At 53.5% G+C, this 16,597-nt stretch overlaps 6 protein-coding genes across 6 annotated transcripts; 2 read left to right on the top strand and 4 right to left on the bottom strand.

The window, feature by feature from the left end:
• Positions 1-285: 285 nt before the first annotated feature.
• HETIRDRAFT_459262 (uncharacterized protein) lies at positions 286-3,760 on the top strand (the record flags this gene model as incomplete). The annotated part of the gene is made up of 4 exons (XM_009548881.1): positions 286-338; positions 394-612; positions 725-799; positions 862-3,760. The coding sequence occupies 4 exons, from the start codon at positions 286-288 to the stop codon at positions 3,299-3,301; spliced, it is 2,787 nt and encodes a 928-aa protein (XP_009547176.1). The 3' UTR covers positions 3,302-3,760.
• Positions 3,761-3,947: 187 nt separating this feature from the next.
• HETIRDRAFT_384925 (uncharacterized protein) lies at positions 3,948-5,393 on the bottom strand. The gene is made up of 4 exons (XM_009548880.1): positions 5,336-5,393; positions 4,988-5,118; positions 4,378-4,924; positions 3,948-4,315 (listed from the first exon to the last, which is right to left on the bottom strand). The coding sequence occupies exons 2-4, from the start codon at positions 5,095-5,097 to the stop codon at positions 4,199-4,201; spliced, it is 774 nt and encodes a 257-aa protein (XP_009547175.1). The 5' UTR covers positions 5,098-5,118; positions 5,336-5,393; the 3' UTR covers positions 3,948-4,198.
• A 556-nt stretch (positions 5,394-5,949) lies between these two features.
• On the top strand, positions 5,950-7,142 carry HETIRDRAFT_452016 (uncharacterized protein; the record flags this gene model as incomplete). The annotated part of the gene is made up of 4 exons (XM_009548879.1): positions 5,950-6,005; positions 6,064-6,204; positions 6,278-6,838; positions 6,956-7,142. 4 exons carry the CDS (start codon positions 5,950-5,952, stop codon positions 7,140-7,142), a joined length of 945 nt encoding a protein of 314 aa, XP_009547174.1.
• Positions 7,143-7,699: 557 nt separating this feature from the next.
• On the bottom strand, positions 7,700-9,814 carry cpm93 (cytochrome P450 monooxygenase 93; the record flags this gene model as incomplete). The annotated part of the gene is made up of 11 exons (XM_009548878.1): positions 7,700-7,784; positions 7,837-7,980; positions 8,037-8,168; positions 8,223-8,494; positions 8,555-8,568; positions 8,629-8,746; positions 8,799-8,914; positions 8,964-9,070; positions 9,172-9,357; positions 9,419-9,551; positions 9,589-9,814. The coding sequence occupies 11 exons, from the start codon at positions 9,812-9,814 to the stop codon at positions 7,700-7,702; spliced, it is 1,533 nt and encodes a 510-aa protein (XP_009547173.1).
• A 2,441-nt stretch (positions 9,815-12,255) lies between these two features.
• Positions 12,256-13,206, bottom strand: HETIRDRAFT_418427 (uncharacterized protein; the record flags this gene model as incomplete). Its single annotated transcript, XM_009548877.1, has 3 exons — positions 12,256-12,468; positions 12,562-12,860; positions 12,966-13,206. 3 exons carry the CDS (start codon positions 13,204-13,206, stop codon positions 12,256-12,258), a joined length of 753 nt encoding a protein of 250 aa, XP_009547172.1.
• Positions 13,207-13,589: 383 nt separating this feature from the next.
• Positions 13,590-15,202, bottom strand: HETIRDRAFT_452014 (uncharacterized protein; the record flags this gene model as incomplete). The annotated part of the gene is made up of 8 exons (XM_009548876.1): positions 13,590-13,931; positions 13,987-14,082; positions 14,150-14,261; positions 14,320-14,473; positions 14,546-14,648; positions 14,703-14,928; positions 14,999-15,041; positions 15,103-15,202. 8 exons carry the CDS (start codon positions 15,200-15,202, stop codon positions 13,590-13,592), a joined length of 1,176 nt encoding a protein of 391 aa, XP_009547171.1.
• Between the last annotated feature and the right edge of the window lie 1,395 nt (positions 15,203-16,597).

Here is a 16,597-nt window from a genome sequence, read left to right as displayed (position 1 = left end):
ATAAGCTCGTTTCGCATATACTTTCTTTGCGCGCAGCGACAAAGGCGTAACCGTCTCGAACACTCTGATCATGCATTTGAATTAGCCCCTCATTCTCGAATCTCGGCGTCCTCCGCTTAAACTCGTCCCTCCTTCTACTGCGATCTTCTTTATTCGCCTTTCCCCCCTCCCCTCTGCCCCCCATCCTTTCCATACCACTACCATTACCACTGGACGTCGCGCTAGGCGTGTCCTTGGTCAAGGACGCTCTCCGCCAGGCCGCCTCTGCACTTGTCAGCGAACACCATGTCGCCCGGATGGTCAGAGCGGGACCCGCGCGTGTCACTCTACTCCACGATGTATGTTCACTCGTACTCGCTCGCTGCTATGCTGAACGCTCGCGGTGGTGGGCAGGTCGCATTCCGGGAGTGCTGAGAACCTTTTGGCGAACCTACGCGGGTTTGAGCGCTTTGCGGAGCAGAAAGCGCCGTCTCCGTTCGACTACGAGCACCGACCTCTCGAGGACGAAGAGGAGGTCCTCCGCGCCGGAGTCGACGCGTTCATCTCCGCGCCGTCGCCGTCGGGCAAGGGGAAGGAGCGCATGTTTGTGGATACTTCGCGGACATCGCGGACGTGCGTCCATTCCGCGCCGCAGCATTCCACGACGATACTGACGCCAGAAACGCTCACGCGCCTGACTTTTCTCCAACCATTGCTCTGCGTCGCGTCGTTCCGCGCTCCGTAGCGCGTATTCAGACTATGACCGGCATGGGCTTTCCCGCGCCTCGTCACCTGCCTCTCCTTCTCTGACGCACAGCAGGTGCGTACCTTGTTCTGCCCCTCGCAGTGGGCGCGACCGCCTTGTCTGAACCGACCACGCAGCACGTCACCGCTGAGCTCGCCGTCGCCGTCGACCCCCCACCACTATTCGACGTCGTCGAACTCGTCGACCGGATTGGGCCCCCCGAGCGATCATCGGACGCGCTCGACAGGAGCTGCTTACGTAGGCAAGATGGCAGCTCACGCTCGTTCGGGGTCGGCTTCTAGCGCGGGCTCGCATGTGCTCCAGCGCGGGAACCGCAGCCTCGCCGCGTCCACGTCCCAGCCCTCCAAACAAGCGCCGCCCACGCACACGCACCTCGCACCTTCCCTGTCCAGGCGTCAATCCCACCTCCAGCTCTCGTTTCAGCCACTCGCCATCACCGTCGACCCCGATGTCGACGATCGCAAGCTGCCATCACAGCCCCGCACCGCGCACCCCATGTCGTCCGCGGAGCTCGCCTCCTACCGTGCTTTTTTGGCCAAACGAGCCGAGGACTGTGCGAAGGATCGCATCGCGTTCGCCTCGATCGACCAATTGCATCCTAACGTGAATCCTCGTCCGCGTGTCAAAGCCGACCATGCCTTCCTCGACGACGCAGACAGCGACTTCTCATGGGAGGCTGCTTCCTTCATGTCTGCTCCCTCGAACCAGAATGGCAGTGCAGTGCAGGGAACGGCAGTCGAAGTTCCGCAGCATGCGCGATCTAACCTCTCCACGCACATTCAGTATGCAGATGCAGCTTCTCACGAGGACTCCGGTCGTGCTGCGGACGAGGACACGGTCTATGCACTGCAGTCGCTTCGCTCCAACATCCGGTCTCACCTCTCGCGCGATCGGCATCTCTCGGACACCCCAACCAGCACGGACAGCTTCATCGACCTGTACGAGTCCATACCCACGACGAGACCCACTCTCACACCTATCGATACCCTCGGCACCAAACCAGCACCGCATCGGTCGGACAACACGCTGTCCGTGTTCGAAGACGAGCAGGCCCTGCGCGACTTTCTCCCTGACTTTCTCGACCTGGGGCCGGATGGCGATGCTGTTTCGATGTACGGCGACCGGGAGAGTGCCCATGGCCTCAGCCTGCCTGCGTCTATACCGGAAGATATGCCGAGCCCCTCTCACCCAAGAATGCCCTCCGATTCGGGCACGGACAGTTCGTACTTCGACTTCGGTGACGAGGACAGCGCCGACCCCATCCTCGCGCCGACCCCTGTCCCTGGCACCCGCCCTCGCAAGGTGCACAGCACGCCTGAGCTCGCGAAGCGCAATGGCTCCGGCTCGTTCCTGCGCCCCTCGCTGATGACGACGTCACATTCCCTCGGGTCGTCTAACGCTGTCTCGCACCTGGACATGTCCCAGGACCGTTCTTTCGCTCCCTCAGCGGGACGCGATGCATCCGCAGTCGACGACCATTCTCTGAAGATGTCATACGCACTCGCGCGCTCCCCTCTCGAGCGTCTGCAACACGTGTTCCAGATGCAGCAGGACGAAGGCCCGAGCTCTTCTACCACCAGCCTCGCGTCTGCGCACGACCGCCCGCCCGGAGCTCACCGAATTCGACTGAGGAGTGAAACGCTCGATGAAGGCAGGAGCTTTCGGACCAACGCACTTGGCTCGTACGGCGGTCCCGCCCATCCGCACTCGTCTGCAGGCGGCGTCCCCGCTCGTGGCCACAGGCCTTCTCAAACCCTCGACGGCGGCGCGCTCCCGCCCCGTGATTCTAAACCGAGCTCCTCGGCGACTCGGGATTTCTCGCTCCCTTCGCGCGTGAAGCCTCCTTTTCCATTCGAAGAGAACGGCTCGTCTTCCTCTCACAGCGGGCTGAGCCGCTCGCACTCTACCCAGTGGTACGATTCCCCGCCAACGAGGGGCGTTCGCGTCGAGCGGACATCACCTTCGCGCCCCACCCTCTACTTCTTGAACCAAGTGGACGCCCCTGTTCCTGGTTCAAGGCCCTTTGAGCTCTTCGACAACGGCGCATTCGAGTCACCTCGCAAGGCGCCGACGCCGGGGCCCAGCAGATACGTCCCGGAGCCGTCCACCCCGCGCCGGCTCGCGCTCCAGAAGTCGCTGCCCAGCCTGCTCGGCGCGAGCACATCGTCGCGGGCGGCGTCGGCGGCAGCAGCAACGGAGAAGCACAGGGACGCCCTCAGGGCGGAAGAGCAGCCGCCGGCGCGTCCTGTCGCGTACGCGCGGAGCAGGCCGCGCCCGCCTTCGCCCGAGATGGCGTACGGCTTTGCCCTGAGCCCGGCCGCGGGCTTCAGCGTGGCGCAGCTCATGGGCGCGCGCAAGGCGAAGCCGCGCTCGCTCGCGCGCAGCGCGTCGACCAAGGGCTCCGTGTCGAGCGTCGAGTCGCACCTCTCGCCGCCCCACTCCGCCAACGCGTCGGAACAGAGCTTCAAGTCGTTCTTCACCGACGTGCCGGAGAAGAAGCCGCAGAAGAAGAGGCTGTTTGGGATGATGAAAAAGAAGAGCGTCGAGTGGAGTTGATCTCCTCGGTGTGTCGGTGTGTCGGTGTATCGGTGTATCGGTGTCGGGAAGGAGGGGTCGTCGATCGGCCCGATCCCACGCCGGCACTTGTCCCTTCGCGTCTGCTGTCTCTCTCCGCCTGTTTCTCTGCCCTTCGCGTCTCTTGTTCCCCTTTGTTTCCTTCCTCGATAGGGATCGTCATGCGACTGTACGCTCGAACTCTTCACAATCTAACTGCTTTCCGACCTAACTCGCTCGCTCGGTCGGTCGCCTGCTCTGCTCCACACAGACTATCATCATCGCTCATTTATTTCCATCTCGTGCTTTTCCGGGACGCTTGCGTATTAGTATATACTCGGACTTCTTCACAGCACGTATTGACTTTTAACTCCCTGCATTTGTTAATCGTGTAGTACACACTGTCGTTAATTTCGCATACCATCCTTCGCTACCCTTAGAATGCTAGCGCCGTTCTTCTTTATCTCCTGGATGCGAGAGGGAGAGGGGTGCTAACAGACACTAGCATCTCATCTGCTCTCAAAAATCGTGTGATAGGCACCAGTGCATGCGGGCCTCATCGACAGGATCCAGCAGGATCCCGCCGATCTCTCTTAGGCTTCGGAGGGAAGGTTGATGCTCTTTCCGTTTGCCTTGGTGACTCCTCGTTGCCTATCGATACAACAATGTAAATTGACATGCAGATAGCCCTGTGGGCGCATACACCATACTTCACATCTCAGTACGGCTTCGAACAGTGCCTCTTACCGACTTTAAGGAATCCGGATAGGACGCAGTACACAATGTGAGGACATATAGCATATCATGTCATAAGAAGATGGTGTGGATGTGACATGCCCAGAGAGTTTTGCGAAAGAATACAGAGAGAAAGCCTCATCGTAACAAAAACACGCCAACAGTCTAGTACTGCTTCCTGCCTGCGAGCTGCAAATGTGCGCTGTGCTCGTCGTATGGTACCTTCGAGACAGGGATCTCGCGCCAGAGATCGGGGGTAAGGAAGGCGTAGGTTTTGGTGATCTGCAAGAGTATGGAATATCAATCGGTCAACCATGTGTCTCATGAGTATTAGGAATACGCACGGCAGCGAAGGTTGCCTTCAAGAAGTTACCCATGGTCGCGGTGGAACCCTTCGACTGGGTGTAAACGTCTGATACACCAGCGAGCTGCAGGAGACGCTTTGATGCGGGAGCGGCGACGATACCGGTACCACGGGGCGCAGGGATAAGACGGCACATGACGGAGCCGACCTTTCCGCTGACTTTTGACGGTACTGTATGGGGAGCACCGAGACTGGCACCCCAGTAGCCACGACGAACGGGGATCACGGAGAGCTTGGCCAGGATGATGGCGCCGCGGATGGCGGTGGCGACTTCCTTGGCGCACTTGACACCGAGGCCGACGTGACCGTCAAAGTCACCGATCGCGACGAACGCCTTGAAACGCGTACGCTGACCGGCACGGGTCTGCTTCTGCACAGGCATGATCTTCATGACCTCGTCCTTGAGGTTGGGGAGGAAGAAGTCGACGATCTGGTACTCCTTGACGGGGAGCGAGAAGAGGTAGATCTCCTCCATCGACTTGATCTTGCCGTCCTTTACGAGACGACCGAGTTTCGTAACTGGGACCCTATATGTGCATTAATACGACGATTGAGGTGTCGTAAGTTAGAGAACTAAAAGGCAAACGCACCATTCCTTCTCCTCGTCTTTGCGGCCTCCGCGGCGTCCGCGTCCACGACCACGGCCTCGATCACCACGGCCTCGTCCAAATCCACCACGTCCGCGTCCAGCGTCAGCCATTGTGTTGAAGCTGAAAAGTTACTGAAATATCGATAGGTAAGTTGGCGCGATCGCAAGAGGTCTGAATGCCATGCTCGTCCAGAGGCATAATCGCATTCCATGTTCATCCGAGCAGTCTCCCATCCATCCATCCAGTAGCTCACTCTCCAGCTCTCCATTCAGCACAAAATTTGGACAGCATAGATTTATGCCTCTGGACTGTGGAGTGAATACATCAGAACAGCATTTTGGTACTCACGTCTTGAAGTTTTGCGAGAGTTGAGCTCGATGGGCAAGATTGGTGGATGTCAGTACACGCTGCGTGACCTATGTGACCAGGCCGGCCCTAATGGTAGAGACCCCGAGCACCTTTCCCTTGAAAGATATCATACCCACGACTCGCATTCTTCCATCTAATTCGTCTCTCCGATGTCCTTCCTCGTCTATTCTTAACATCTACATCATTGCAGCACCATTTCTTCTCCACTCTCAAACTGAGCATGCTTTTTCTGTGTTCAGAACGCTGTGGAAACATGAGCCCAGGCTATGACGCCAGTTGAAGCCACGTGTGCGGTCAGGGGTTTCGAGGTTAGCGCTGATTGGTAAGGCGGTATATAATCGTGGCGCAGCGGCCCCCGCCGAAGGCAACGCCTTGCCTCCGACCACCGTGCCATTCGCCTTTGCTACAGCTGCTCAAATCACTCACTCCGACACTTTTCGTGCAATTTTTGATATTTTGTGAGTCTTTCATCATGATTCATGTCGTCTGTCACATCTGCAATCGGCAGTCCTGTTGAGCTTATTTTTTTTTAGGCTTTGATAACACCAAACATCACCTCATCGTCAACCTCACCCAGTTCAAGTTGGCAACCCATGTCGAATTCAATCATGATGAATATTTCAAAACCGATATCTAGTCCTTGCCCCGCGTATGTCTCTTTCTCCCCCTTTCTCTTATGGTTTATTGATCCCAAATACTTTTGACAGCAACGGCCGTCAAACCGTTGGGGATGGGGCTTTCTCTACCGACGCTACTCCTAGTGTGCTTGCTGTTTGCCACGTACAGGGCAATGACAACATGTACTACTACTCTACTACGTTCTCTGGCGGGCCTGGGGTACGTTTTTCGTGCGGCCCACTGACTCTTGTTGACTGACCTGAGACATTATTTGACGACATTTCTGTGAATCATCACAAACAGTGGCGGTTTTGACGTCCCTAAATCCAAATGCCCTCCTGACCGAGGGTCGTCGGACTGTGTGAGAGACAGTCCGGCGTCGATCGCCAAATCCGCATATTCCACTCTTCTTCGTGCCACCTCCGCTTCCCCCGCTTCGCCTTCCTACTTTTCTTCCCGCCCTGCAGCTCCCGCCTCCGGCCCAACGGCTCAAAAGCCTCTGTACTTCCCGCTTGCCGAGTCTCTTCCCCAATCGGCCGTATCCCCTCAACCGATTCCCAAGTCTGCGGTTGCGGCATATGCGCACGAACTTGCGACACCCCCCCTCACGCCGGACGATGACGACGATGACGACTCCTCCGAATCGGGCTCGGACCTCGGACAGACGTCTGACGATGCGCTTGAGCTACTCGCCGCGCTGTTCCCCCGAGACGCGGTGAATGCCCTGCCCCACGCCAAGCGTGTGTCCATTTCTTCCCCGGGCATTGGCGCATCCTTCGATGGGGTCGTACTCACGCTGCCGGGCAAGCCACGAACCCTGTACGTCGACGGGAAGAGCGCCGAGATCGTCAGCTTGCGTGAGAGGTGCGTTCGGCTGTCTAACTTCCTATCTTCTGCTTCCCTCCGATTGGGTGTGGGAAACTGATTATCATTCTCACATCTTTTTCTCTTATTTTCTTTTTCTGATCGTTGTATTTACAGTATCGTCGCCCTCCTTGACTTGGCGGATGAACATCTCGAGTGCAATGCGCTCGTCATTGCGCTCGAAAAAACTACCCCGGCGCTGGGCGACCTCTTGCACTCGCTCATGTATGTCGGCGGCACCGTCGTTACTAAACCTCCGTTCCAGGTCGACTCCGCGTACATCCTCGTCGGTCTGGAGATCTAAGCTGTCTTTGACGAGTGCTGAGCAAGTGTGACTGACTGTCATCTGATCGGAATAATAGTGCAGGATGGGCAAGAATCGGATAAGATCATAAGTGGGCAGCTGAACGAGCGTGAGGTATCACTGCTACGAGAGCGACAGTGGGTAGAACCCGATGAATCAACGGGCGAGTGCGGGTGCAGGAATGACACGAGGATGTCATGTTCGTTAGATAAACTGATGAACATTTGCGGGGCGAAGATGACGGTCATGGATTCTGTCCTTAAATTCTTTTTCTCTCTTCTATGTGTTTCTTTGTTCATGTTTGAGTACAACCTGCGTTTCAAATACATGTCATGGTCTTTTTTTCTTTTTTCTGCGAAAGCACTATGCTGTGAACGACGTGAACTTTGTAGACGGGTGTATGGTAGGTGCTGTATTTGTCCAGATGATAGGCATTCAAACGGTAGAACATCGAAGAGAGTACGTCCGCAATGCACAATGCTTTACATTAACGCAGATCCTCTGAGCATAAACATGGGCATAGTTGCTATATCGTCAAGCGCTCCTCTGAGTTTTTACTAATGCTCCTCTCCAGTCTGTCTTATAAGCTCAAGTGCCGCATCGGAGCGTGGAACGAGAGAAACTCGGAACGGCTTTGGTCGGCTGAAGAAGACATGAGGCTACAGGTTTGGTCAACTGTACGGGCAGACCTCACCTCACGATGCCGGTAGTATATTCAGTGTCAGGTTCGATCACAGCACCGCCGTCGTCGACAGCCTTAGAGATGTTGTACACGGCCAGCACGGAAGCAACCGTGATCCACAGGGTATCGAACGCGAGCCACCTTCCTGGACAGGCCCTACAAAAAGCCTTCGGTAAGTGGAGAACACGCTCGCTCCTAACACAAGGACGTACCGCCGGCCATAGCCAAAGACAACTTCCGGGAGGGGATTGATCCCGAGCTCGAGGTTCCTCTTTCGGTCTTCGAACCGTTCAGGACGAAACGCAGAAGGATCAGGGTAGGTCTTCTCGTCATGCATGATAGCCCTGTCATATTATCAATGAGACGAACAAGTGACGATAACAGGGATAGACGCTGACCAGATATTTGGGAAGATAGTGGTTCCTTTCGGTATGCTATATCCCTCGTAGATATCATCCTTGACAGAAGTGTGTGATAGGCCCATGGGTACGGTTGGCTTCCACCTTAAGGCTTCCCAGATGATGCAGTCAATATAACTCAAATCTTGTCGATCGGAAAAACGGGGCAGCCGGTCAACACCTATAACCTTGTCAAGGTGAGCTTGAGCCTTGCGCTGAACCTCGGGGTAGAGCATCATCGCCAAAAAGAATGTTTCTATGGCACTAACGGTCTTTTCAAGTCTCAATTGAGCACCATCGATGTCTCAAAATTGATTTAAAGGAGAGCTTACTGTGTCGGTGCCAGCTAGTACGATTATCGAGATATTAGAGCACTAAATGAAGGCAGTCCAAAGAGGTGACAGACCAGCATAAGAAATTGCGGCAACACTTTTGATCATAGTGGCATATTCGGCATCGTTGGCTCGATCAGCAGAGTCCTCAAGTTCTAGTGTCGTAAAACATGGTTCCGCTGTGCCAGATGCCTATCCTAACATTGCCATGCCAGTCTATTTGATACCGACAATCTGTACGTACCATTCGCTCTTTGGTCATTTCGAATGGTTGGTCGACCATGTCATCGACCAACTTCTTCCATTCCTTCGCTTGCCTCTTGAACTTTGCCCCAGGCAACCAGTCCGGAACATACCTCACTGCGGGGCGAATCAAAGATTGGCCCGCTCGATAGCAGAGAGAACTCACAAAGAGGAATGTAATCCACAAGATATGTACCGAACACTCCGGCATTCAAAGCACTAGCGATAGCCCGTTCTGAAAGGGTGACGTAGATGTCACCTTCTTCCTCGATCCTATGACCATAAGATATCCTCATAATCAAGGCTGTCGCATTTCTGGACGAGCGTCCGTTGATGTCAGAAAACAGTCCCGTGTGATGATACCAAAAACAGACCTTTGAATGTGATAGTGGAATTTCTCAGGGCTGCGTGCCAAATTACGAAGCAGGCCATGTACTTCTTTAGCCTGGATAGGCTGATAACGGGATGAGTTTGGTTGGAACTGTTTTTGAAACAGTGCACGATATTTCCGCCAAGTTGGTCCGTAAGGCATGCTTGGAAAAGCCCATCTCCAGCCCATTCTGGATGCATTTTAGCGGAATGAAGGTTCGGTGAATGATATATATATAGTATAACACTCACAGATCACGAACCATCGGTGATGGCGGTCGGGAAGAGTAATTAACACTTCGCTTGTCGAGTAGGTCGGATGCGACCTTGGCCGAATTGACGTAGAGAATGGAGTTTCCGACTTGTGAGATGTAGATGATGTCCCCTGTGAAACTGTGTTGAGCTGGAAATCATTTCGAGACCTTTGAGGAATTGGGTACCATAAGTCTCTCTCCACTTAGCAACAGTGAGCCAAGGTAAGATCTCGGGCAGATGTACTGTCCCAAGCCACCATGATGCCCTGGGTCCAGGAGGTAATGGTAGCCCCCGTGTTCTTGACATAAGAAGAAAGAACGTAAGAGCAGCAATAGCAACAGCAAAAAAGAGATCGTTGTAATCCCGCATAAGACTGAATAGATGCAACGTCATTGTGAGGGGCTCTTGCGATCGGTTTACATAGAAGTCTGTGAGTACATATACTCAGGAGAGACCTTCCAATGCGCTGAGGTTTGCGCTTGTCCACTTCGAGACCAATCTCTTCAGCGCTTGTGGGGGTCATCAGGTCAACCCTTCTCGATATGAGGTTATTGGTGATTCCGCATCACGGATAAGGCTAGCGCAGAGAGCAACTGGTGCGCTCATGATAACGACCTCATCAAACGGCTCCGTATACACTTAGTACCCGAAGTTTCGATGGCGTAGAACGCAGGGCCGCATCGAATGTTTCCTAATTTGTTCATAAAAGGTTGAGGGTATTCTAGCTGTTGCTAGCTCACGATAAAGCCTTCGTCCGAACGGCGCACCACATCAAGATGAGCAAAAAAAAAAAGAAAGACAATTATAGACGCACTATCAGACATATGACCATACTAGGCTTATCACAGCACATAATCTGTTCAAACAAAATATATGCATGGTCATCTATATGCATGGTCATCATTCTAGTACCGGGCAGCGTTGAATCTTGTTGCTAGTGTGCACAGCGTCACATGTCTCCACAAGAGGAACCTGACGTGGATTCAATCTGGTCGCAAAGGCTGGCAGGCTTGAGCGCTATCTCTAATCTTCATCTTCAGTTTGCCTTATGAGTTCTCGCGTGCCCTCCGAGCGAGGGATCAACGAGCACTGAAAAGGTTCGGCCGACTGCGACGGATGTTATGGAGTTTAGAACGCGATGAACACTGATCAATAAGGAGAGGAACTGTCACCTTACTAGACCGATAGCTGCTCAAACGAGGAGAACGCGAGTATTTCTCTATGGCGAATCGGAAGTTTGATCTTTAGAGTCGTCATTTTACGTGCAATTCACGGAAAAGTAAAGGTGCATGTGCATATATGCGAGCGCAAAGTGCCAAGACGCTATACAGAATATGTTCGCACGGAAATGTGAATTGGAAGAAGGTTAGCCAGCGAGATGAGCCTAACTGGGCTGTTTGCTTTACGAGCTCAAACGCTACTGCAAAGCGTAGAACGAGAGAATATTGACAGGGCTAAGGCCAGCTGGAACATGTATATATTAAGTTAGAAGTCGGTATACACAGTAAGACAGTCAGAAAAGAAGCTCGCCTGATCACACCATCGGTGTATTCAACGTCAGGCTCGATGATAGCGCCATCTCTATCGACGGCCTTGGAGATATTGTAGACTGCGAGCACGGAAGCAGCTGCAATCTATAAAGTACCAAACGCAAGCCACCTCCAAACACTGCTGCTTGCTGAGCAGTAGCCATGCCCTTGTCGGCGAATGTGATGAAGATATCGTTATCGTCTTCGATGTGCTGAATTGGTTATTAAAGGGAAAAGTTTGGATTGGATTGTGTCTGGAATGATGCTCGATACCTCCAGTCGGACCTTAAGGCATCCCAAAGAATGCCCAACTCCATCCTGTTTTGTAAGATGACACTATCAAAATGCAAGACATTATTGTGCAGACAAACATTGGCGCTCACGTATCCTGCCACATCGGCCAGTATAGTCGAGAGGAATAATTAGTTAGTATTTCGCTTATCTAAAAGATCCGCCGCAGCTTTGGCCGTATTGACGTAGAGGATGGGACTGCCCAATTGTGAAATGTAAACGATATCTCCTAAGATACATTCAATGGGCGCGTGTGGCAAAGATACCTTCCCGTGCCACCATGATGCCTTCGGTCCAGGAGGCAGTGGTAATCGAGGTGCTTTTGACCTAAAAAAGCAAGAAGGTCAAAAGAGCGAGAGAAACTGTGACAAGAACATCACTGGAATTGACGAGAGAATTGCTTGATTGCTTGATCGTGGGCGAATCCCCTCACGAACAACATTCTGCGCGAACCGCTATATTTATGCCTTCTTCGAACAGAGCCAGTCTTCGTAAGAGCTGTGAAGACATGCAGCCCAAAAGAGCTTAGCAGAACCTAAACGTATGAGATCAAAGCTGAGAAACATGTTTTATTCCACCCTCATCCTGTGGATACATGCCAGCGTCGCTGCTAGCTTGATTCGTATGCAAGTGATGTAGAGAAAGCGCTCAGGGTCTTGCAGAAATGAAACGCCCCTTTCTGTGCCAGCTCGCGACCAGACCAATGACAAGTACAAATTCCGTGGGCAGTTCACCAGCGGCTTCGCTGAGTGCTCCATTCTGGAGCTCAAAAGCACCAAGTTGAGCACCCAGGCGCCGTCACCAAGTTGGCTATCTCCATGGAGAGTGATAGATTGGAATCACTTACGGCTCTCCGATGCTACGTATTTCGTCCGCGATGTATACTGTTCCTGAATCGAAAAGGCTTCGGACATATGCTCTAACCAAGCGATGCGAACCATCAAAATAAGTACGCAGGTCGAGGGTAGACTCACCACTAACAGTAGATACATAAATCGTCCAGAGACCTCAATCTCATTCGCGTCCACTCCGAACTCCGGCCTCTGCGTCCAATGCGTCGTCGTCCCCTCTTGATCGCCGCATGGTGCCTTCTCCAGTCCTGGTTCGGTCACTACTTTCACCGACTCTGGCCCTAATCACTGCCGCCTCAAACGCCCCCCGGTCCAATGCCTCGCCGATACTGCTCCGCCTGGCCATACTTGTCTGCATCACGAAGACTCCAACCGCCTGCCATCATGCAGATAACATGATTAGCACCAGACCGCGACCACCGGGACAATGAAAGAAGACGACGAGAAGAAGGAGATAGAGTACACGTACGACCAACAGCGACCCCAAGAACAGTCTATCCTTCCACCGGTCATCCATCGGCACGTTCATCTCCGCCCCTCGCCTCCTCGCGCGTCTCCGCATCGCCGAGCTCAAATCATGAAAATCTCGCACGCGTTGACCCAGTCCTACTCCCAGCCCTGATCCATCGTCGAGAGCGCCTGAAGGAGAGCGCCCGCGCAGGACATCATATGCGCGGGAGATGGCGTGGAACCGCGCTTGGGCGACGTCTGGTGGTATGAGCCGCGCGGTGGGTGCGTCAGGGTGGTAGACCCGGACGAGTTGGTAGTCTGTGCACAAGTTTGAGGTGAGTTGTGATTACGTTGGATATAGTTGACCGGTTTCGTAGGGATTGTTGGGCTGGATGGAGGAGAGTGCAAATAAAAGGAACGCACAGCGAGCCTTGATCTCCGCCTGCGACGCGCTCGGCGGCAAGTGAAAGATCTGATGTGGCGATGGATGTGACGCTGTTGGGTATGGATATGGGTTCGCGCTTGATGAAGATGTTGACGACGAAGACGACGTTGACACGGGCCGTCGCCGGTGTGTCGTTGTCGTCGAGGATGCGTACGAGGTAGATGCGTACAGCAAGTTCAAATTAGCGCGCGCACAGCCGCGGTAGACAACAGTATGCATGTTGTGCTGTTCCTTGTAGATTGAAGGCAAGAGGAGATGCTCAATGCAACGTCCGTCGTCGCTGCGGGTAGAGGAGGAGGAGTTTAAACTCAGCGATTGTCCTCCCACGTGCCAGCACAATTTACGAGATCTGTCCGGATCTGTCTCACGCATTCAACTCGCCGGGTCGATTCCCTCCGCGGCCATCAATTTAAGGCCAGCACTGCAGAAAGTCAGAGGCCCGCAGCCAGTAGCTCACCGCCCCTAGCTCCATCTAAGACTCGAATCAGAGATTCATGCGTGGAAACATTACACAAGAAAGGCGGCCTCGACTGGATTACACTGGTCTGCCATGCACAACAGGCAGGTTCAGTATATATGACTTTTGAACTTCAGCGCTTTTCTCAGACAGATTCGCTGCCTTCTGCCTTCTTCTCCCCGACCCCCGCAACAGACGCACTCGATGCACCATCCTCGCTTCTACTGCTCCTGTGTTCCTCCGTCTGCCCCACACCCGACCGCATCTGCGCAGCGTCCACGATTACGGCCGACCGCCGCACACTCCCGATACCAGTCTCCGTCACCACTGCGGCCGAGGCTGCGACACCAGGCACCGATGCGAACCGCATGTTCGTTTGTTGTAGATCGCTGTGGTGGGCACGCGCGTGCGTGTGCGATGCATTCGGAGAGTCGAGGACGGAGCGGTGGAGGTTGACGAGTACCACGACGATGGTAGGGTATAGACCCTATTCGAAAGGATGGAGTCAAGCTCAACGATGTGAGACTGTGTTTGAGACTTACGACAATCTGCTTGCAAACAGACCCAAAAACGACGCTCGTAAAGTGTGCGGGGCCGGGATGGAATGTTATTGGGAAGAAGCCGAGGATCTGGGGCACCTGTATTAAACTGTGAGTCAAGCTAATCCCCACAGCCGCGCCGTCTTCTGATGCCATGCAGGCTTACCCAGAGGACAAAATAAACCGCGCCTGAATCGACTAGGAGCGCGAGCACCTTCTCGATCTGCGTTCTCCTGCTCTTGGACCCGAGCGACTTCCTGATGAACTGACGGTATTCCCTATTCAATGGAAGTGAGACTAGATCCGTACAGCTTGTCTATGGAGTGTATTATTTACCAAGCTTTGTATCCAATAATTCCGGTTGCGATGACATTCGCGGCAATGGATAGGACCCAGCTGGTCACTTCAGAGTTATGGCACAAGGCTGGCGCGTCAGCGACTCTGCCAAAATGGGCCTTGGCACCGCAGCCCAATAGCGCGAACGCAGCGACTGGGACCGGGAGAAGGGGTGAAGCGAAAGGTAAATAAGTCTTAGGAGTCAAGGAACTCAAACGGTACGCACGGGCAGAGGCTACTGCGAGACACAGCGGCGCGAGGAGGACCTTGATGTTATCTTGCCACAACGCCCAAGCTCGCCATATGACAACTGAGTCTCCCAATACAAACTGCATACGACGGCGGTCAGTTCCCGATGGTCACAAACATAGTTCAAGGTGTACCTCGAACGAGAAAAACACCTCAGGGAGCCATATCTCCACGCGACTTGCGATGGCTGCGTCAGTGACATTGTCAGGTACCGAGAGATCTGGGCGCGTGACGAGCCCGCGTCGTACGCGCTGGATGAGGATGGCAAGCTCGGAGGCCCACAGCGTAGTCGACATGGCGAACATCGTGAGGGTCACCACGAGCATCGCGACATTCGCAGCGGACCGGAAGCCCTTACGGCTACCAAAGCATAACTGATTGTCAGAGCTTCGACAAGGTGAATACGAGATGAGCGAGCGGAGGGACGTACCAGAGGGTGTAAGTGGAGAAGAATATGAGGATGAGGTACATCCCTGTAAGCAGTCATGAGTTCTTTAGTCAAGACATCCATGGCCTGCAAGGAATAGCACGCACCGTAAAGCAGCGTCTCGCATACGAGTGCAACGCCGCTTTGCACGATGTTATCCCCAAACGTTTGGAGAGCTGACGCAGTGTTGTTCGCTGTCGAAGACATACTGAGAGAATTCCGTATAAGATAATATCCTGGAAGAGGTAGAAGTGTCTCGAGATGGGGAACGAGTACAGATGAAGAACATAACCCTCACTTTATACCACTTGCCTGTACTTTACGCGCGCTGCGGCATGTGTGCGGCGACAGTGATGTCTTCGAATAGCTCCGAGTGCAGCCCTCAACAGGGATGATAGGCACAAAGCGCCATGATCAAAAGATGCAGAATGGAATAGCATGCGTGAGAACCTGTAACGGTCGCACATGGTCGAACGCAGTCCCAAGCATCTAGCATGGTGCTTCAACGAGAGAGGCTGCGAATCTGCACGCGTTAGATAAGAGGCATCTGTCAACTGGGACAGATGCCCGTGATCAAGGCGATGAATATGAACGAGGGATAGTACTTTACATCAGAGATTAGATATACCAGTACTCTCGGCACCTGTGTATGTGCACCAGCGTGTTGTTGCGATCAACATATCCTATCATCTAGATTTAGAAAGGTATGTAAGTATCCCACAGCTTTGAACACCCTCACGCCGACGTGGACCCGCTGCTTCGAATCGCCGTTATCTCAGAAGTCAGGGTCAGATGGAGGTTATGTGGCCTCATAATCATCAAAATTAAAGCCGGAGATGGGAAGCACAGCCGGGGAACATGCTTCTGCAGTGCAACCCACCACTGAGTAGAAGAACACCGCACTACACCACCATCATGAATCTGCCAGCGACAAAGGAGACTTCGAAACATGAGCATTAAGGATAGGTACGACAGTACAAACACCGAATTTTCGCATGATATCTGCTTTGAAAGCGATTCGAGGTCGTCTATACATGAACACGCGCCAGTATAATCAAATAGTTCGCGTCAATTAAAACCAGTCCGATGTGCACCAATCTGCCTCTCAGAGTGCCTGTGAGTGAAAAAATTCCAAAGTTGAAGATCCCCTTACCGAGTCGTCTACAGATATCTTTCGGTTCAACATATTCCTCAGGGTGCCCAAGGCTAGGGCCCGATGGTGTCACGAACGAAGAATTGACTCTGCTTTCCGTTGGTCCGGGTCGGGAGACCCCGGATACCCGCTGATCAATCATTTCCCAACCCTCCGCTTCGCAGTCCAGCGCAGCCAACATGAACGCTCATCACAACCATTCGAGACGCCTGTGCCGCCGTGCAGCCTTCGAGTCCGAGAGTCTCTGAATCGATCGTGAGTCCTATATCTGCATATGCTATCAAGGCTCGCTCCATGGTATAGTGCACAGAAATCACATCATATTCCGATCAGCAAGTCGCGGACCATCATGCCTAATTGTACAGATAGCAACAGAATAAACGAATGCGAACGCCGGTGATGCTTGAGCATGGCGCACAAATCAACACAAACGACCAAGAAAGCAATCA

This window comes from Heterobasidion irregulare, assembly GCF_000320585.1.
Source record: "Heterobasidion irregulare TC 32-1 unplaced genomic scaffold scaffold_06, whole genome shotgun sequence".
Taxonomy (NCBI): Eukaryota; Fungi; Basidiomycota; class Agaricomycetes; order Russulales; family Bondarzewiaceae; genus Heterobasidion; species Heterobasidion irregulare.
Note: the sequence above shows the minus strand (reverse complement) of the source record. Positions and strands in the feature narration are given on the sequence as shown.